This window comes from Ursus maritimus, unplaced genomic scaffold (genome assembly GCF_017311325.1).
Source record: "Ursus maritimus isolate PB19 unplaced genomic scaffold, ASM1731132v1 scaffold_8, whole genome shotgun sequence".
NCBI classification, from domain to species: domain Eukaryota; kingdom Metazoa; phylum Chordata; class Mammalia; order Carnivora; family Ursidae; genus Ursus; species Ursus maritimus.
In genome coordinates this window covers 43802818-43821381 of record NW_024426996.1, presented here as the reverse complement: position 1 = coordinate 43821381, position 18564 = coordinate 43802818, and the positions used below count along the sequence as shown (strand labels likewise).

Sequence of the window (18564 nt, the reverse complement as noted above, 5' to 3'; positions counted from 1 at the left end):
GAAGGAAAGACAAATAAAAACAGTGGGAAAACTAAAGGTGGTCAGTGGGAAAAGGAGTAAGAGAGAGGAAAAAAGGAAGGGGAAAAAGCAAAGAAAAAGTAAATATGTTCTACAGGACGGGAACTCCTGACCCACACCAACACCACGTTCCTCCCACACCCTCAGAGTCGCTCATGTGAAGTTTTCATGAATGCTTCATTTCCTACTAAGGACTTTTAGCTTCGCTTTTCTAGCTGCTCACACTAGTGCTCTACGTCTCTGAAAGTAGGGTCAAGTGGATACAGCATTTCAGAGGATCACAGCCAACCCCTCCCACATACAATTGCTTCCAGACCCTGAAAGAAGGATCAGAAAGAAGGAGAAAGTCAGAGAGGACTGGGGCAGGAGGTTCCTAAGGGACAGAGACAGGTCTCAGGGAAATCGATCAGCAGGAGCGTTGGTGACTTAAGGCCCCCGTGGACATGAATAGTCATCAGGCTTGGCAGTTTTCCAAGAGAGGAAAAGGGTAAATAGCAAGCTACTCCCAAGATCCTGCGAAGTGGCTGGGTAGCAGGAGCATCTGCCAAGCCCACTAAGTGGAGGAGTAGAATACCTATCTTTCATCTAAGTAATAGTTTACAAAGATCTGGAGGAATAGATCATAGTGCTTACCTCTGTGATGGCCCCCCTCTGTGTGAGTTATTTCTGCAGGAATCCCTTGCATGCAGGTTTTCACTCTCTGATTCTTCAAACATGGAGGCACTGTCATCATCATCATCATCAGAAGAGGAGCTATGGTCCAATAGGAGGCAGAGATGAATTAGAACAATGTTCAAACCATTGTGAAGGAACAATATTTCTCATTAAGGGGACCACTGCTTCACCTTTTCTCCTTCCCTCTCAAACTAACAGATAAACCTTTTTAATTAGAGTGAAATGAGAACTTTCAGAATACATGGAATTAGATAGGGCATATGCACAATTCAGTAAAATGCGTGTAATTAAGAAATTACTTTCTAGGTCTTCCATATTTCTTTTATTTGAAGCATTGATTAATGTTAATATTATCAAATAGAAAGTATGATATCTGTGCTTTAGGTCACATTATACATGTGTATGAACAAACCTGTAATAACATTTCTTCCCACAAAAAATAAATTCAACCACATTTATACATGTTCTATTCATTTATAGGGTAATCACTTTATTTTATTTATTTCATTTTATTTAAAATCAATTAATTAATATATAATGTATTATTAGTTTCAGAGGTAGAGGTCAGTGATTCATCCGTCTTATATAACACCCAGTGCTCATTACATCACACGCCCTCCTCAATGTCCATCATCCAGTTACCCCATCCCCCCACCCCCCTCCCCTCTAGCAACCCTCAATTTCTTTCCTATAGTTAAAAGTCTCTTGCGATTTGCCTCCCTCTCTGATTTCATCTTATTTTATTTTTCCCTCTTTTCTCCTATGTTCACCTGTTCTGCTTCATAAATTCCACCTGTGAGTGAAATCATAAATGTCTTTCTCTGATTGACTTATTTTCCTCAGCATAATATAGGGTAACAACTTTAAATTATACTCTTAAACCATTTAGCATTTCACACTTTGTATTATTTTCACATTCATCTATGGCAATGCTATCTCTGCAGATTTGAAATGCCCATAAGAAAAGGCCTTACCAATGATTAAGGAAATATTTGGCATAAGTGCTTCTAAATAATGACCACAATAATACCCATGTTCATTTGTGAGACAAGTTATGCTGTTCCAAAGTATAAATAAATTGATGACATTAAATAAATTACAAATATCAAGGTCACAAATTAAAAGTTAAACTGAAATTAAGCCTAGTTAAACTTAAGAGTGGTGGCTGGTATTAAAAATGCATGGAAAAATGCATGGATTTACCTGCCTGCTCCATTTTCCATCCTTCTTATTTCCTTTTCAATATCTGGAGCAATCACATTGGGAACGTTTACAAAAGAGTACCATGTATTGATAATATTTTTCTTCATGGTTAGTTTAATATCTGGGGAGAAAAAAAGCCATATTAGCAGAAAGACTTTATAAATTTACATATATAATCAAAAGTTTCACTCTACCATTCATCTAAGGCTGTCGTCATGATTTTATGTGGGAATTACTCTTTAATAGAATACGGATGTGGCCCAAACCCTTAATTACCACTAGCTAGTTTCTTGTGTATTTTTTAAATTCAATAATATATCAGAGGTGCAGAACTTTTTTTTTTTTTTTTTTTTTGGGATTTACCCCAGCTTTAAAATATTCAAGCAATGTAGGCATAGAACAAAACTTTAGGGAACTACCATACACATTAAACAAGTAACAATAAAAGGTAGTAAAATAAAATACCAAAATGAATGTCATCAGCTGTGAATGTCATCAGCTTGTAGAAGCAATCAAAAAAAGGCGGGGGGGACTCTTGAGCGGTATTCAAACTTTGGAGTGAAAAAGGTTGCGACTGATCCACATTTTTAGCAAGCCCCTAAGTTATTCTGATACATATCGTGCTAGGCTTCCCGTGCTACTATTTCAGGCGTCAGGAAATTGCCAAGAACCAAGAGATCCCGAATTCCCTCCGGTCCGTCCGACCTCGCGGTGGGCTCGCTGTTGGAGACCGGCGGTGAGTGGCGCGCAGGCGCACCGCACCTCGCCTGCCCGGTGAGGCTCCGCCGGGACCCAGCGACCACGCCTCTGCGCTCGGGACCTACTCGCGTTCATGCCCCGGTCTCCGGTGTGCTGCAGCCACGCCGCCGGGAACCTGGAGAAGTTGGGCGCAAACAGGGTGCCTGTGCGCAGGTACAATGGCAGCTTTGCCACCACTGGCATCGAAGCCCAGCTGTCCCATGGGGCCCAGCTGTGCCTCGGGCGCCTCTCCTACCCCCGCTTGCTCTGCAGTCACAGCGCTGCCCTCTGGGGATTTCATCCCTGTTGGTGTTTCTTCCAAATGTGCATGGAGAAACACCTGAGGTCCAGGAAAATCCCTCGAGATGGACACTAGGTGTCCATCTCAGCCTCCCCTCTCCCGAGCAAGGTTCCTCACTCTCTTAAAGTGCCAGGTGTCAGCAGGAAAAAAANAAAAATCAGTACCTGGTCACGGGAACCAAGAACAGTGCCACAGTTTACCAGCTCTTGTACTGAGATGCATGCCATGGTCTGCTGGTGAAGACCCAAAAAGGGCCAACGTGCTGACAGGATGACTGCAAGGTGCTAGACAATTTCAACACCTCCCATACCTCCGCCTTATCCTCCCTGGACAGCTGGTCATCTAACCATTCCCCTCCCCATCCACGCCCCCCTCCCCCAACACACACCCCCACACGCACCTGGCCTGTCCTCCAGGTTTTTATTATATGGCTTGGGATTTTTCCCTTTTGTTTTTCGACCACAATTTCTGGGTTTGGGCAGCAAACTTGACTTTGTTATTAATAAGCAAAAACCAAAAAAAAAAAAAAAAGAGAGAGAGAGGAGAAAAGCAATCACTGGATGTAGAAAAATGCATAAAGCACACTTCATTCTTTATAGTAAAATACATTAAAGAATGACTTGCTTTTCATAAAAAGTTAAATCTTCAAGTGAGAGTAACAATCGATGGTGCTCTATATTTTACTCTAGTAGTCGAACAATAATGAACCCAGCAGCCAGTAGTCAAAAAGTAAATCAAGAATTTTTGTGTTGTTAATGAAATGTACATATATTTTAAAATATAATTAAATTTGACTAAGAAACAGCACTTTTTAAGAAGAAAATGATTTCATTGACTCTTTTCAGCATCTGACTGAATGTGACTATTCTGGTTATATTTAGAGCCTGCTGACTTCCTATTGGCATCAGTGAACACTCTCTCTGAGAGAACTCATGCCTCATGACAAGGAAAGGGAGAATATGTGCTTATTTCATCCATCATAAGATAGAAAAATTTATGTGAGTCAAAGGTTAAACAAGGACATCAAATATCCAATATGTCAGAACAAACCAAGCCTGGACCTTGCTTGTACCTGAAGAAAAAAAGAATCAGTTCCCTTGTCCGATAACTTCTTCTTGGCCTAAGCCTTCTACATAGGAAAAAGCATTTGTTTTTAATTGCATAATTACATTTTAATATGTATATCATATTTAATACATATAGCACTCTATTAATACATATTTCACTCTAGGGAAAAAAGGAGAAAGTATAAATAGAAAAATAAAGATACTCAAAATTCCACTCCAGAACTTATAATTATTTATCAACATATTTTCTCCAAAGCTTTTATGGTTTCCTTTTTCACATTTAAATATTTTAATCTACCTCCAACTTATTTTGGTGTAAGGTGTGACGTAGAGATTTAACTTTATATTTTATAAATGGCTAGCCAATATTCTAAAATGGCACTTAATCAATAATCAATAGTCCATCTTTTCCCTATTGATTTGAAATGTCATCATTCTAAACTTGCCTGTCAACCATAGAGATTTTGATAAAATTTTTATTTATTTATTTATTTATTTATTTATTTATTTATTTATTTCCTTCCTTCCTTCCTTCCTTACTTATTTATTTGAGAGAGAGAGCGCGCACAAGCAGAGGGGGCAGCAGAAGGAGAGGGGGAAGCAGACTCCCCATTGAGCAGGGACCTGACTCGGGGCTTGATCCCAGGATCATGACCCGAGCCTAAGGCAGGCACTTAACTGACTGAGCTACCCAGGTGCCCCAGGAAAAAACTGCTTTTAGAAAGTAAGTTTCAGGGGCGCCTGGGTGGCACAGCGGTTAAGCGTCTGCCTTCGGCTCAGGGCGTGATCCTGGCGTTATGGGAACGAGCCCCACATCAGGCTCCTCTGCTATGAGCCTGCTTCTTCCTCTCCCACTCCTCCTGCTTGTGTTCCCTCTCTCGCTGGCTGTCTCTATCTCTGTCAAATAAATAAATAAAATCTTTAAAAAAAATAGAAAGTAAGTTTCAGTTTTCATTTTTTAGCTGAATCACAAAAACTTCTCACTTAAGTGAGGATATAAAAAACTGCACAAAGTTAAAGCAAAGCAAATGATTGGGAAAATCTTATGGATAGTTCAGGAAAAATTAATTTGGAACATGAACTATGAATGCCCAGGAAGCCATCCATTCTATTGCTTGACATCAGGCTCTAATTTGGTTCAAATCCTGATTCTACCACTTACTAGTTGAACCTTACTGAACTTCAATTTTAACATCTATACAATCAGATTAATAGTATCTCTTTTGTATCAAATAGCAGAAAAGATATGCTGCATACCCTTGGTCACAAATCCACACATACAAATATAATTATGTGGCAGTGGTTCTCTGAATTTAGTAGGAATGATACCTATGACATTTGTTTCAAATGCAGATACCAGGGCCCTGCTCTCAGAGTACGAATGAGATATGACTTTGGGCACATGAATCTACAATTTTATCAAGCACCATAAGTAATTCCGTTTCAAGTGATTCCTGAATCACACTTAAAGAAACAGGACTCTGTGTCATGGGCACTTGGTGCACTACCCCAGCCATATCTGTAATGCTGAGTAGAGTAGTGGGAGAGAGGAAGTAACAGTCAGGAAAGGCTTCAAATTTGCTGTTGCCTCTCTGACATTTCAGATCTACAAATCTGAAACCTTTAGAATTAATTCCCAAAATCCGCAAACAACTATTATAACAACAAGTCAATTTCATAACAAGAAATACAGGCTTTAAATTGAAAAACAGTCTGTAAAATTTACTATATTAATAGGAAAAAAGATGAGAAAAGTCTTATGATGATTTCAACAGATGAAGAAAAAGTATTTAACAAAATTCAACACCTATTCATAATACAAAACCTTTGCAAATTAGGAATAGAAAGAAACTTCCTCAACTTGATAAAAAAACTTGTACAATAAACCTGTAGTGAGCGTCATATTTAATAATGAAAGACTGAAATGCCCCCCTAAAGTCAAGAACAAGGCAAGGATATTTTAAAGATATTCAACATTGTCCTAGCTCTCTTGCAATAAGCCCCCCAAAATATTCTAAAATAAAGAATAAAAGGCATCCAAATTGTGAAGAAATAAAACTATCTTTATTTGCAGATGACATGATGTATTAGACAATCCTAAAGAATCTACAAAAAAAAAAATAGAACAAATAAGTAAACTTGGCAAGGTATCAGGACAAAAATCAATGTAAAAAATACATTTTCTTTCTGTATGTTAGCAATGAATAATTAGAAAATGAAATGCAAATGAAAATATACACAGCAAGCAATTAATGTGTATGTCCATTTCAATGAATGAATCCTATTTACAAAGTTCTCTGCCAGATGCTGTAAGAAAGAAGCCCAAAGATGAGTGTGGCCCTAAAGAGCTTACGACTAGTAGCAGAGAAGAAGACAAGAGCACCACACTAAACACATGGGTTGGGCCCAGGAAGGGAACTAAAGTAAGTATTTATAATTCTAGATCACCTCTTCAATTTCCAAGATTATTTCTTCTTTGTTTCAAAATTAGCAGACATTTTAATAGTACGACATTATAAGAAAAGAATGATAGCTGGAATAACATATTTTTTAAACTCTAGGAGGGTTTTAAAAAAGAAAAAAAATCCCCTTGAGTTAAATTATGAAGAGGTTCATGAGGAAAATGACACAGTACAGAACCATGGTCTACAATCAGGGTCCGATCAGGAAAATGGTGAAATCAGATGGTTCAATAGAGAGAAATAATATCAAAGGCGTTGGAAAAGCTACACTGGGAAACTGAGAAAACCCAGAGATGAGCAGTTACAGGGCCCTGCTCCCTGTCCTAGAGCAGGAGACATGCAGGGAAGAGGGAGATTATTAGACCCTAAAGCCAGCGCGTCCAGGCTGGAAGACAGAACCACTGGGGGAGATGCCTCCAGAGACAACGTAGGAGTGGGAGACATGACTTCACCCCTGTCTTCACCCCTCCTCTGCCCTCCATCTGCCACAAGCGCCTCCCAGGAGCTGAATCCAAAACAAAGCGGTGGAGCCTGGGAAACATAGGTTGCAGGGAAGAGTAGGCAAGGATCTAAGCTGGAATGGAAATGAGGGCATGAGCAGGTGGGATTGAACAAGTGGAAGTGGGCTGGTGAAGAGACCTTTCTGGGTAAAGGCGAATTCATGAGAAAAGTCATGGGGTGGGAAGGAAGCTGTCAGGAGAATATAGATTCATCTAGTTTAACTCAAGGACACAGAGAACTTGGGGGAAATAAGTATGGGGCAGTAAGTGGATTTTGGCAAAATAGGTGCTCATTCTTCATTCCGTAGGAAATAGTCATTGAAGATTTTAAGGCATGGAATGACATTATCCCAATGTACGTTAGGACAATTAATCTGATAGCAGAGTACAGGATAAATTGGATTAGATGCATTATAATTTCTTGCCATGGGGTCTCAGTTTGGCCCTTAATATTGCTCATCAAACCTCTTCCTATAGCCACAGAAGCTAGTCTGAGCCTCCTCTATGAGTTTAAAGCCCTACTTCCAACCCCACCCCCAAGAGACATCCCCTACTTTACTAAACTCTAGCCACATTGGTCCACTCACAGATTAAAATTGCTGGAGAAATGAGCCACGTGTGAATTACCACACCACACCCAGTGAGGATGTTTGCACAGAACAAGCACATAGAGCGTGGTTATGGAATTGACTCAGAGTCTGGGAGAAGAATCTGAAGCTGTCAGAAAACTAAATTAAGATGAAAAAGCCACATGGTGTCTATAGTCCTTCCATTCTCTCCTCCTTCCTTCCATTCTCCCTTCTCTCCCACCGAAAATGTTTATTCAACATCTACTAATGTGTTAAGTGCTATGATAGAGATTAACAAAACATAGCACCTGCCTAAAGAAATGCATACTATAGTTAATAAAACAGATAAGATATTTAATAGATAAGTAACACTTTTGATGGAGGCTATCTTTAGAGTCCCAACAGAACACAAAGATACATTCAAAGTGGGGTAATTCCTTAAGAGGTTTATTTCCAAATATACTGCTTACAAAGGCGTTCATGGAAGGGAAACACAAAGCATAGTGCAGTAACTGGGGGCTACTAGTGGCCAGTTACCATCCCTAGGCTCCCAACACAAGCAGAGGGAATGGTCACCAGCCCTGGAAGGAGAGGGAGTTGTGCAGAGTAACGAGTCATGAGGCAGTGACTTACCACTGAAGGACACAGCCCAGGGCAAGCTCACAGGAAGGATGCCACCAGGGCACCCAATACTCTGACCTCATGTCTCCCTACTGCCCCCCAAAATCCCTTGCTGGGATTCTACACTGGGTGACCTCAGAGAGCGTGTAGATGCTTCCATAAAGGACAGTTCTGTCCCCCAGAATACAGAGTGGAGAAAGGGTATGTTATGGATTGAATTATGTCCCCCAAAAATTATATCTTGAAGTCCTACCCCCCATACCTTAAAATGTGACCTTATTTGTAAATTGGGTCTTTTTAATTCGGTGGGCCCTAATCCACTATTACTGATGTCTTAATAAAAAGGAAAAATTTGGACACAGATACCCCCACACACGGAAGACTCTGTGGAGACACACAGAGAGAACCCTGAGAGGATGGAGGGTTAGAGTAATGCATCTACAAGCCAAGGAGTGCCCGTGGCTACCAGAAAGTGGGAAAGGTCCCTAGTGCCTTTAGAGGGAGCACGGCCCTCATCCTCAAACCTCCATTGGGTACTTCCGACTATAGACCTGAGATAACACATTTCTGCTGTTCGAAGCCACCCAATTTCGGTTAGTTGGTTATAACAGTCCTAGGAAGCGAATACAGGGTGGAAAGGGAGCCAGAGAGTCAAACAGCCAATATCCAGTACGTAGAGGTAGGTCAGGGTCAGAGATGTTGTGGCAGCCCAGAGGAAACGCACCTAACCCTCTGCAAGGGCTTGGGATAAAGCTTCCCAAAAAGGCAAGGCCAGAGCAGTCTTGGAGACAGAGCAGACATCCGCCACGCCTGTTACGTTGTGGAGCAAGATTCTAGGCAGAAGCTGTAGCAAGTACAGAAAACCAAACACGTGGGAGAGCGCCGTGCCTTCAGGTAACCCCAGCAGACCAAACGTTTTCACACCCTGGTGCGACAGATTTAGGCAGGATGAGAACAGGCAAGTGAGAAAGAACTTCTGTGTGCTGTCCAATGTCTGTATCACTGGACCACTTTGAGACCACAGGGACAAAGAGAGAAAGGAAGGAAATGTTCGTTGAGCGTCTGCCATAAGGCAGGCCTGACGTTAGGTCAGCACATTAAATCCACGTAGGAATCTGAGGCATGGCTCTCCGTTCTTCATTTCACAGGGGAGGGTATGAAGCTCAGAGAGGTTCAAGGATTTGCTCAAGGTTTTATGACTTCTTTGTAGAGTTGCGATGTTAAAACACCACTGCAAGCTCAGGCTCTTGCCGCACATCTCAGAAAAGGCGTCATATGCGAGCTCTGTCACCAGTTGCCCCCAAGTGACCCTTGTTTGTCCTGCTTCATTCCTATCAGCATGGTCTTCTCCATGAAAGTGTGCCTTTTGGATGCAGCCAATTACTTATAATGCAATGACATAAATTCAAAACGCATGTCTTAAAATATAGGCTTAAGCAAAGGGATAGTATTGGAGGATTTTATCTTCCAATGATATCCCTTAGGATCCCCAACTCACCCCCAAATAATACCTTTCTTTAAAAAAACAGTAGATTTGATAAATGAGTGTACCTTTAAAATAAATTTCTAGCCCCCAATTCTCACCAGATGGTTGCTCCTAAGCCCCTCCTGTATAGACATTCTGAGCCCACTACTGTCCTTAGGAAAAATACCAGAAAGGATTTTTCCATCATTTCCCTCAACTGAGCTCCTTAAGGGAAGGAATCGTTTTTCTTTGTTTCATCTATATATCTGCAGCATTTAGAGCTGTGCTTGGAACCTAGCAAGTACCCAGTGATGTTTGTGGGAAGAATGAATGAGTAAATGAAGAGATGAAGGCCACAGCCCGCAGAGCAGAAAATGGTGATGAAATAAATCCTGATTATCTTTGCTTTGCCAGGACTCCAAACTCTTTATTGAAGTCCCCTTCCCTGTCTCCTCTCTTTATCGCTTCCTCCCAATCCATAAAATCCTGGTGCCATGGGTTAGAGCTGTAAGGACGCTAGGATCTGATGACCCCATGGCCGCGAGAAAGGCGGTGTGGGTGTGGATCTCATCTGCCCATCAATCAGTAAGTTCTGTGTCACCAAAGCTCCTGGGTGAACCAGACAAATGCCATCTTGGACAAATCGGCCACGATGACCGTTCTATGACCTGAAAGCCTTCCTAAGCACAGCCCCTCACCCCACATTCTTTCTTTTTGTTTACCCACACCCTTAAGCACGCCCTTGGCATAATGTCCTTGATCTGCTCTGGAGATACTGACTGTGACACACACCTGTTCTTTTTTTTTTTTAATTTAAATTCAATTAATTAACATATGATGTATTATTGGTTTCAGAGGTGGAGGTCAATGATTCATCAGTCTTATATAACCCACTGCTCATTACATCACATGCCCTGCTCAGTGCCTATCACCCAGTTACCCCATCCCCCCACCCCCGCCCCTCCAGCAACCCTCAGTTTGTTTCCTATGCTTTAAGAGTCTCTTATGGTTTGTCTCCCTCTCTGATCTCTTCTTGTTTTATCTTTCCCTCTCTTCCCCTGTGATCCTCTGTTTTGTTTCTTAAATTCCACATATCAGTGAGATCACATGATAATTGTCTTTCTCTGATTGACTTATTTCACATCTGATCTCAGAAGCTAAGCAGGGTCCTGCCCGGTTAGTAATTGGAGGGAAGACACACACCTGTTCTTAAACATTCTTTTGCCGGGGGTCCACCAGCAGCACTCCCAGCCTCTAGGGCTACAGAAGCAGGTCTCAGGGGAGGTGGGGTTGCGGAGATGTGCTCGTCCTTTGACTGCCCAAGACACACTTCTGCCCGGAAGTCTCCTTAATAAGCCATTTCTTGTCAAGCTGGACTTGTCAGCCTCTTTCTTGGGTCTTATGGCTCCTTCAGCCTTTGGAAAGCATTTCGCATATACCTCCCCCTCAGAGAACAGCTCCTAAGCGTGGGAGCTCTACCTGCCCCAGCAATCGCTCTTGCGGTGTCCTTCCATCTGCAGTAACAGTACCACGTAGGATACATATTCCAGATCATGCATAGAAATTAGTATTGTGTACAGTCCCACACAGCAGCCTGCACTGCTGAGGAATTGAGGTGCTCAGACTTCCGCCCATTTTCTTGCATAAAAGTTCAACCTCGCCTCTAGGCCAGTATCTCCCAATTCACATATCCAACTCTGACCACCTTCCCTAGCTCCTCTGGTACATCTCATTCATTCATTCCAAAGATTTTTGAACCCCTCCTACCAGCCACACCCCTTTCATTTAAATCCTGAAGCATCCTCTTTAGAGAGCCCTGTGTCCAGTGTGCCTCTCAATGGATTTGTACTTCTTTCCCTATCAGCTCTTCTTCCTGACTTTCCTCTTCCTGTTTGCAGAATTGCTGTTTGAAATTTCAGTCACTTAAATTCACTTAGAACTCGGAGTTAGTTATCGGAGATTCTTTCCTTCCTGCCCAGGCACTCGATCGAGTCTTACATACTCTGTTTCGTGATTGTTCTCGACCGCACTCCTGCTGTTTCCTTCTAATTACCACCAGGATTTGTCAGGTGCTCGTCACCCCTTGTCTTAGACTAGTCTTGTGGCTGGTTTATTCATCCCCAGCCTCACCCTTCCTCCAATCCACCCTGCAGAGTACTCCCAAATTAATCCTCTTAAGGAGCACATACATATCATATTCCTAGAACCTTCCAGATTTCACCATTGTCTACTGAATTATTACCCTTTCTTCTGCAGCAGGGCCCCAACCCCCCTTTCTCCTCTCTTCTCCTTTCTTTCCTATCCTTTTATTCCTTCCAAAAATATGTCCTATAGGATGAAATACTCTGTAGTCATTAAAATAAGAAGGCACTTCTGTATGAATAGGTATTGAAGGTCCTCAAGATATAATATACTACCAGGTGCAGGAAAAAAGGATATATGTATTCATGTGTGTGTGTGTGTGTTTGTGTGTTTGTGTGTGTGTCGAGAGAGAGAGAGAGAGGGAGGGAGGGAGAAGTGTAACAAGAACATGGTACCAGGGATTACCTGCCTCTAAGAAAGGGAACTATGGGTGGGACTGGGCAGTCGAAGTGGAAGAGGGAATATTTTGTACTTTTTATATTTCATATCACGTAAATTAATGACTTACCAGGTACGCATAGGGACCCTTATTTCAAAATGCAAAACAGTATAAAAATTATATCATCCACAGTTCTACGCCAGGAATTAATTGTGATCTTTTGTCTTTTGTCAAATTTGTGTCCGCACTGTTTATGGCATATGAAACGCAATAAAACCTTATACCTAAAGTTAAAGCCCTATACAAAACTGTCACCTCCCAGTCCCATTCTTGTCGTCCCCCTTCCTACACCCCAGAAGCAACCACCACTGTACATTTGGTGTGTATTCCAGCAGACCATCCTCCCTCCTTTCACCTGGCTGCATAAGCATCCAGAATCACTGTATAGTTTGCAACATGGTGTTTAAGCATATAGGGCTCTGTCTTCATCTATGTATAATTTCGCAACTTGCTTTCTTCACTCAATGTTTTGAAAATTATCTGTGCTAATATATAGAGAGCGATTTCATTTTACAATACTGTTTGTAAATATTGTAGTCTATATATATCATATTTTGTTCCCTTCTTCTATGTGTGTTTCCTCTTTGTATTAATGAAAGATTGCTTCCTTCCAGTTTTTTGCTATTGTGAGCAGTGCTGTAATAAAATCCTTTGCATGCCTCCTTAGACACCTGCGCGAGAGTGATTCTTATGTCTATATATATGCTTGGAATTGGAAGTGGAATTGCTAGTTCTAGTGTCAGGTTAGTAGAGCGAGCCAAAGTGCTGCCCAAAGTTGAACATCGTTTATACGTTCCGTCAGCCGCACACGAACATGCCATATCCCCAACATCCTGGCCAACTCTTCATATTGCCAAATTTTAAGGTTTTCCCCAATTTGATGAGTGAAAACTTATTTGCACTGTGGCTTTTGATTCACATTTATGAGTAAAGTTGCAAAACTCTCATGTGCCTATTGGTCATTTGGCTTTCTTTGTAAATTAGATGTTTATATTCTTGGCCAATTGTTCTTCAGTTGGGTTCTTTCATCCATTCAACATGTAATGTATATTTATTAAATGCCTGCTAGACATCAGGCATTATTACTATCCCCTAAGTGAATATGCACCCCTGGTTCTCTATTAATTGTATTTTATTTTTACCTTGCTGAAATAGAGATAAAATTCTGTCATCTACTAATGTCATTGGTGTACTTTACTAATCTGTAAGTCCCTTAAATCACACAGCAACAAATATGTGTTTATCAGTTTATGGCTTACAAAGCAATCTGACTCCTGTAATCTCGTTTAACTACCATCACCACTATGTTGCGATCTATAATAGGCTGTATTATGTCACCCAAGCAGGGAACTACTTCTGGATTAAACTGAAAACTGAATTGAAAAATTCATTTTGCAAGGCTGACGTAGTACACAGACTTTAAAGTATCATCTTTAAACAAGGATAGCTGTGGGGCGCCTGGGTGGCTCAGTCGGTTAAGCGTCTGCTTCAACTCAGCTCATGATCCCAGAGTTCTGGGATCGAGTTCCGCATTGGGCTCCCTGCTCAGCGGGGAGTCTGCTTCTCTCTCTTCCCTTCACCCCCTGCTCGTGATCTTTCTCACAGTCTCGCTCTCTCTCTCAAATAAAAAAAAATCTAAAAAATAATAAAATAAAATAATGTTTTCCAGGGGCTCCTGGGTGGCTCAGTTGGTTAAGCAGCCAACTCTTGATTTCAGCTCAGGTCATCATCTCAAGGTCATAAGATCGAGCCCTGCATCGGGCTCCACGCTCAACAGGGAATCTGCTTGAGATTCTCTCTCGCCTTCTCCCTCTGTCCCTCCCCCTGCTTGTGTGCTCTCTGTGTGTCTCTAAAATAAATAAATACATCTTTAAAAACAAAGAAAATAAAATAGTGTTTTCCAGTCCTTGCCCAATCTCCCTGTTCAGTTGCTGAGCTGAGGTTGTGTCTTCATAGTTAACGATATGCTCCTGGAGTTGTGTAAGCACGTAGAACAGGCTTTGCTGGCTGTACCACAGAGAGGCAGCCAGCGCCTGCAAACAGCCACCTCCTGCTTGGCAAAGACGTGGGTTCCACCCCAACTCTTCACCAGATTGCCAGTGAGACCTCGGCAGAGATCTTTCTGAGCTTCAGTTCCCTCCGCTGTGAGGTGGAGATCAGTGCCTGCCCTGCCCATTGTAATGATTGTCTAAGGAGAGCTAGTGAAAACACCCTATCCATATATAAAACCAGTAAAAATAATAAAATTTATAGAAAGCAATATTGAAGGGTTATACAAATGCGAGTTGATGATATTATTATATAATCCCCAAGCTCAGAGAGGCAACCTTCAACTTTCTCATGGAGACAAGAGTTAAAGGATGAAAATAATCTTTCTTTAACCCCTCCCCCTTGAACTATCAGTTTGAGAAGTCAAATTGGTCAGAACAGCTATTTAATAATTATCTTTATAGGATTAAAGCAAGCCATAATTCCCATGAAAATGAAAACAGAGATGACACAACGTTGTTGCTATTAGCTGCCCTTAACACACACAGGGACCTGTCAGCTCGCTAAGCCACATGTTAGCAACTCATGAAAAAAACACAATCTTTTCTCAGGGAGAAACAAGTTCACCAAGGAGGACATAATTGTCATAATCATTATCACCACCTTCACAATCCACAGACAATTTACAAAGTAGCCATCATAAAATAAAACCTTGATTGATCAAAAGCCAAGAACAAAACCATTACATAACCAAATACATCTTCCAATACTTCTTTTTTTAGCCAAAACATTTTACAAGAAAACAGTGATATAACATAGTGGTTTAAATGCCAGAAAATGTAAGCAGATAAGAGCAAAACTCCTGTTTTGTTCACTACTACATTCCCACTGACTAGAAATGTTTTTCAAACAAATTTAAAGAATTGATTCTAATATAAAATCATATATATTATGATGTTTGGGAATTGCAAGACCCTATATCATTGAAGAAAGTTTTCTTTAAAATCAATACATTCAGGGCACGTTGGTGGCTTAGTCGGTTAAGGGTCGGACTCCAGATTTCAGCTCAGTCATGATCTCAGGGTCGTGAGATCCAGCCCTGCATCCGGCTTGGGATTCTTTCTCTCCCTCTCCCTCTGCCCCTTGTCTTTCTCTCTCTCTCTCTCCCTCTCTATAAATAGAAAGATAGATGATAGATGACAGATAGGTAGATAGATAAAATCAGTGTGTTCTACTGATCAAGGGTAAGAACAAAGACTTTCTGCCATGGTTGGAGGCTTTAATGTGTTATCCTTCCTCTTTCTCCTTTGAATCAGAAGCTACGCAGAATTCTAAAAACTGATCCCCCAAAATTAATAAATTCTGATTAACCGAAGTTTTCCTTGCCTCTTATGTTAAGATATCTCACCCCAACATCTGTTTCGCAGTGGAATTACTCAGGAAATGCATACTGATGAGAGATGTTTGGGGAAAGTCTAACATAGAGTTCCATCTTCCACAAAATCTATTGTAATTTCACCATCTATACACACACACACACATACACACACACTATTTTAAATAATTCCTTTGGCCCTAAGCACTTCCCTCTTTGTATATATACCTATGTTTGCACATGAATGTCCTACTTTCCCGAGGTTCTCTAAGCCTCTGAAGGACAGAGAACTTCCTTTCTCTCTGTATATGCCCTGGGACAACACAAATACAAACTTTTTATGGAAATCATGAAGGTAAATAAACATATAAAAAGGCAAATAAATACTTAGAGTCCAGCACTTGAGGTCCCCTGGACTCTGATTACCTGGAGATTTTGTCAGTCACAATGAGTATTTGACATTTAGGATAATTTTTTTCCTTCTTTTCTTACAAATGTATACCTTATCCCCAAAAGGAACATATTAAGAGTACTGATATTTTTACTTGCAAACAATTTGCAGTTAACACTCTAATTCACACTTACTATTTTTGCTTCTCAACATTTGTTGAGCTCGTGCTGTGTAAACAGCAGCACCATGTATCTTGCTGAGGTGGGGAGGGAGAAAGAGAAGAGAAAGGATGGATTGTTGATTAAGACAGGCTTCCAGCCCTAGCGAAGTTAGTAAAGAGAACCCTGTAAGTAATAAAAATCTAATAGGACAATTTTGTGTGTGCATAGGCCAACTCTGTACAGTTGGGAGATTCACAAAAAGCTTTCCAAAGCAGGGGATATGTAACTGGATCTTGAAGGATGAGTGGGAATTTGCCAGGCAGTAGAGGAAATCAGCATTCTTGGCAAAGGAAACAGTATGTGAAGAAGGTAAAGAAATGTTCCCTAGAACACAGTGTGTTTTAAAAAGAGATTTCATTAGGTATATGAATTAATTTGGGGAGACTCAATGTGCTTAATATATTAAAATCACATGACAAATGACATCTCATTTATTGTTGGCTTTTAAAATTTTGCTTTGTAAACCTATAATTTTCTTTAAGCTATGCACATTTCCTATTAAATACACTCTTCGTATTTAAATTTTTTATTTGAAAATAAGATCTATTTTTATTGTATTGACTAGTAATTACTGGCTTATAAGAGAATTATTAATTTATGTATTTATTTTTGTAGCCTATTATCTTACTGAACTTTTTATTAGTTTTCATAGTTTTAAATTAATCCCTTGAGGTTTTTTGAGTAGACAATTATATTAGCCACAGGTAATACTAATTTTATCTCCACGAACTGTGTACTTTATTTCTTTTTTCCTATCTTATTGTGTTGAATAGAAATCATAGAACAATGTTAGATAATATATCAGCACTCTTTGTCTTGTTTCAGTATCTAGAATTTCTCCTGTTTTTGCCCATTGATTTCAGATAAATTGTCTTTATTATGCTAAAGTTTTTTTATACTAATTTCCTATTTTATCAAAAATAGATGTTGAAATTTATCAATTACCTTCTCATCAACTAAAGCCATATGAATTAAAGCTAAATTGATTTGTACTTTGGAATATTTGTACTTTTAAGAACCATTAGGTATAATTACAACCACTTGTTCTGCATAAAGAGTGGCCAGAGAACATAGGCTGTATACTTTTTTTGACTATATTAGCATAATTCATAGCATAGCTCAAAATCTTTACACAGTGGTTGTCTGCTGAAGGGGAGGTACATTATATTTCTCCTTTAAGGGGATATAGCACCAGCTATGGAAAATTTGGCTAGTGGCACAGCCAAAACTTAAAATATGGCAGCCCAGTTCCCATGTACTCTTACCCAAGGTGAAATGTTCTGGCATTATAAGGATTTATTCCTTTGACCTATTGATGGGGACACAATAAGACAGTGCCTGGCACACAATAGGTACTAAATAAATATTTGTTGAATAAATTAATAAGTAAAAAATATTTACGTTACAAGTGGCATTTTTTGGAAGTAGTTCTTGGACCCTTCTTTCAATTTTGCCTGTAATTTTTCATCAATTTAATTTTTACTTCTAAAATTAAATTTAGACATTTGTTTTTGTAGAAAATAATCTATTTTATCCAAACTTTTTACACATATTAACTTCACAGCCTAAAAACATCACCTCCCTGAAAAGAGAAAGTTCCATAATCACTGTTTTGCTATCTTCACCTAAAGACATATTTGACAATTCTTCCCCACCAACCCTACCCCTGCTTTTTTTTTTTTTTCATTTCTAAGGGGTAGGGTCTTTAATTTAAATTTCACTTATTATTTCTAACTTTGACTGTGGGCAGAGAATGTAGCTTGTATACGTTTTTGCCTACTGAGATTATTTTGTGATCAGGGTTTAAAAACATTCCAACGTAGAGAAAAGAGGGTGTATCCTCTATGGCATATAAAGTATAGTCAATAACTATTGGGTCTTTAATTTACAGTTACTCTCTGATACTCCTCCCTCCCTCATCCTCTTTTGTCTGCCTGCTTGATCTAACAAAGACATGATGAAAGATGTTTATGGAAAGAATGCTAAGTGAACGAACTAATGTAATTGAACAAATTAAGGGGTGTATAAACAAAAAGATCAAAATGTAAAAAGCCAATTATAAGACATGTGCTTATGGATAGGAACATCTTAAAAACTTAGTTTAATAATGTCTAACTTTCTAACATAGAATGAAATGACAAGTATTTATAATCCCGTAATCTTGGCACAATAAAAAATGATCAAGAGTAGGTTTTTTTTAAAGATTTTATTTATTTATTTGAGAGAGTGAGAGAGAGAGAGTACGACCGGGGTGAGGGGCAGAGGGAGAAGCAGACTCCCCACTGAGCAGAGAGCCTGATGCGGGGCTTGATCCCAGGACTCTAGGATCATGACCATAGCAGAAGGCAGATGTTTAACTGACTGAGCCACCCAGGTACCCCTAAAGAG

The 18564-nt window shown here is 40.1% G+C and overlaps 1 protein-coding gene across 1 annotated transcript in view; it reads right to left on the bottom strand.

Moving 5' to 3' along the window:
- Positions 1-2727, bottom strand: part of CNGA1 (cyclic nucleotide gated channel subunit alpha 1) — a 13950-nt gene extending 11223 nt beyond the window's left edge. The window contains exons 1-3 of the mRNA XM_008701454.2: positions 2602-2727; positions 1897-2017; positions 652-771 (exon numbers count right to left, since the gene is read on the bottom strand). Coding sequence (XP_008699676.1) covers positions 652-771; positions 1897-2003 — 227 coding nt within the window. The 5' untranslated portion in view covers positions 2004-2017; positions 2602-2727. The remainder of the gene's footprint in view (positions 1-651; positions 772-1896; positions 2018-2601) is intronic.
- Positions 2728-18564: the final 15837 nt, after the last annotated feature.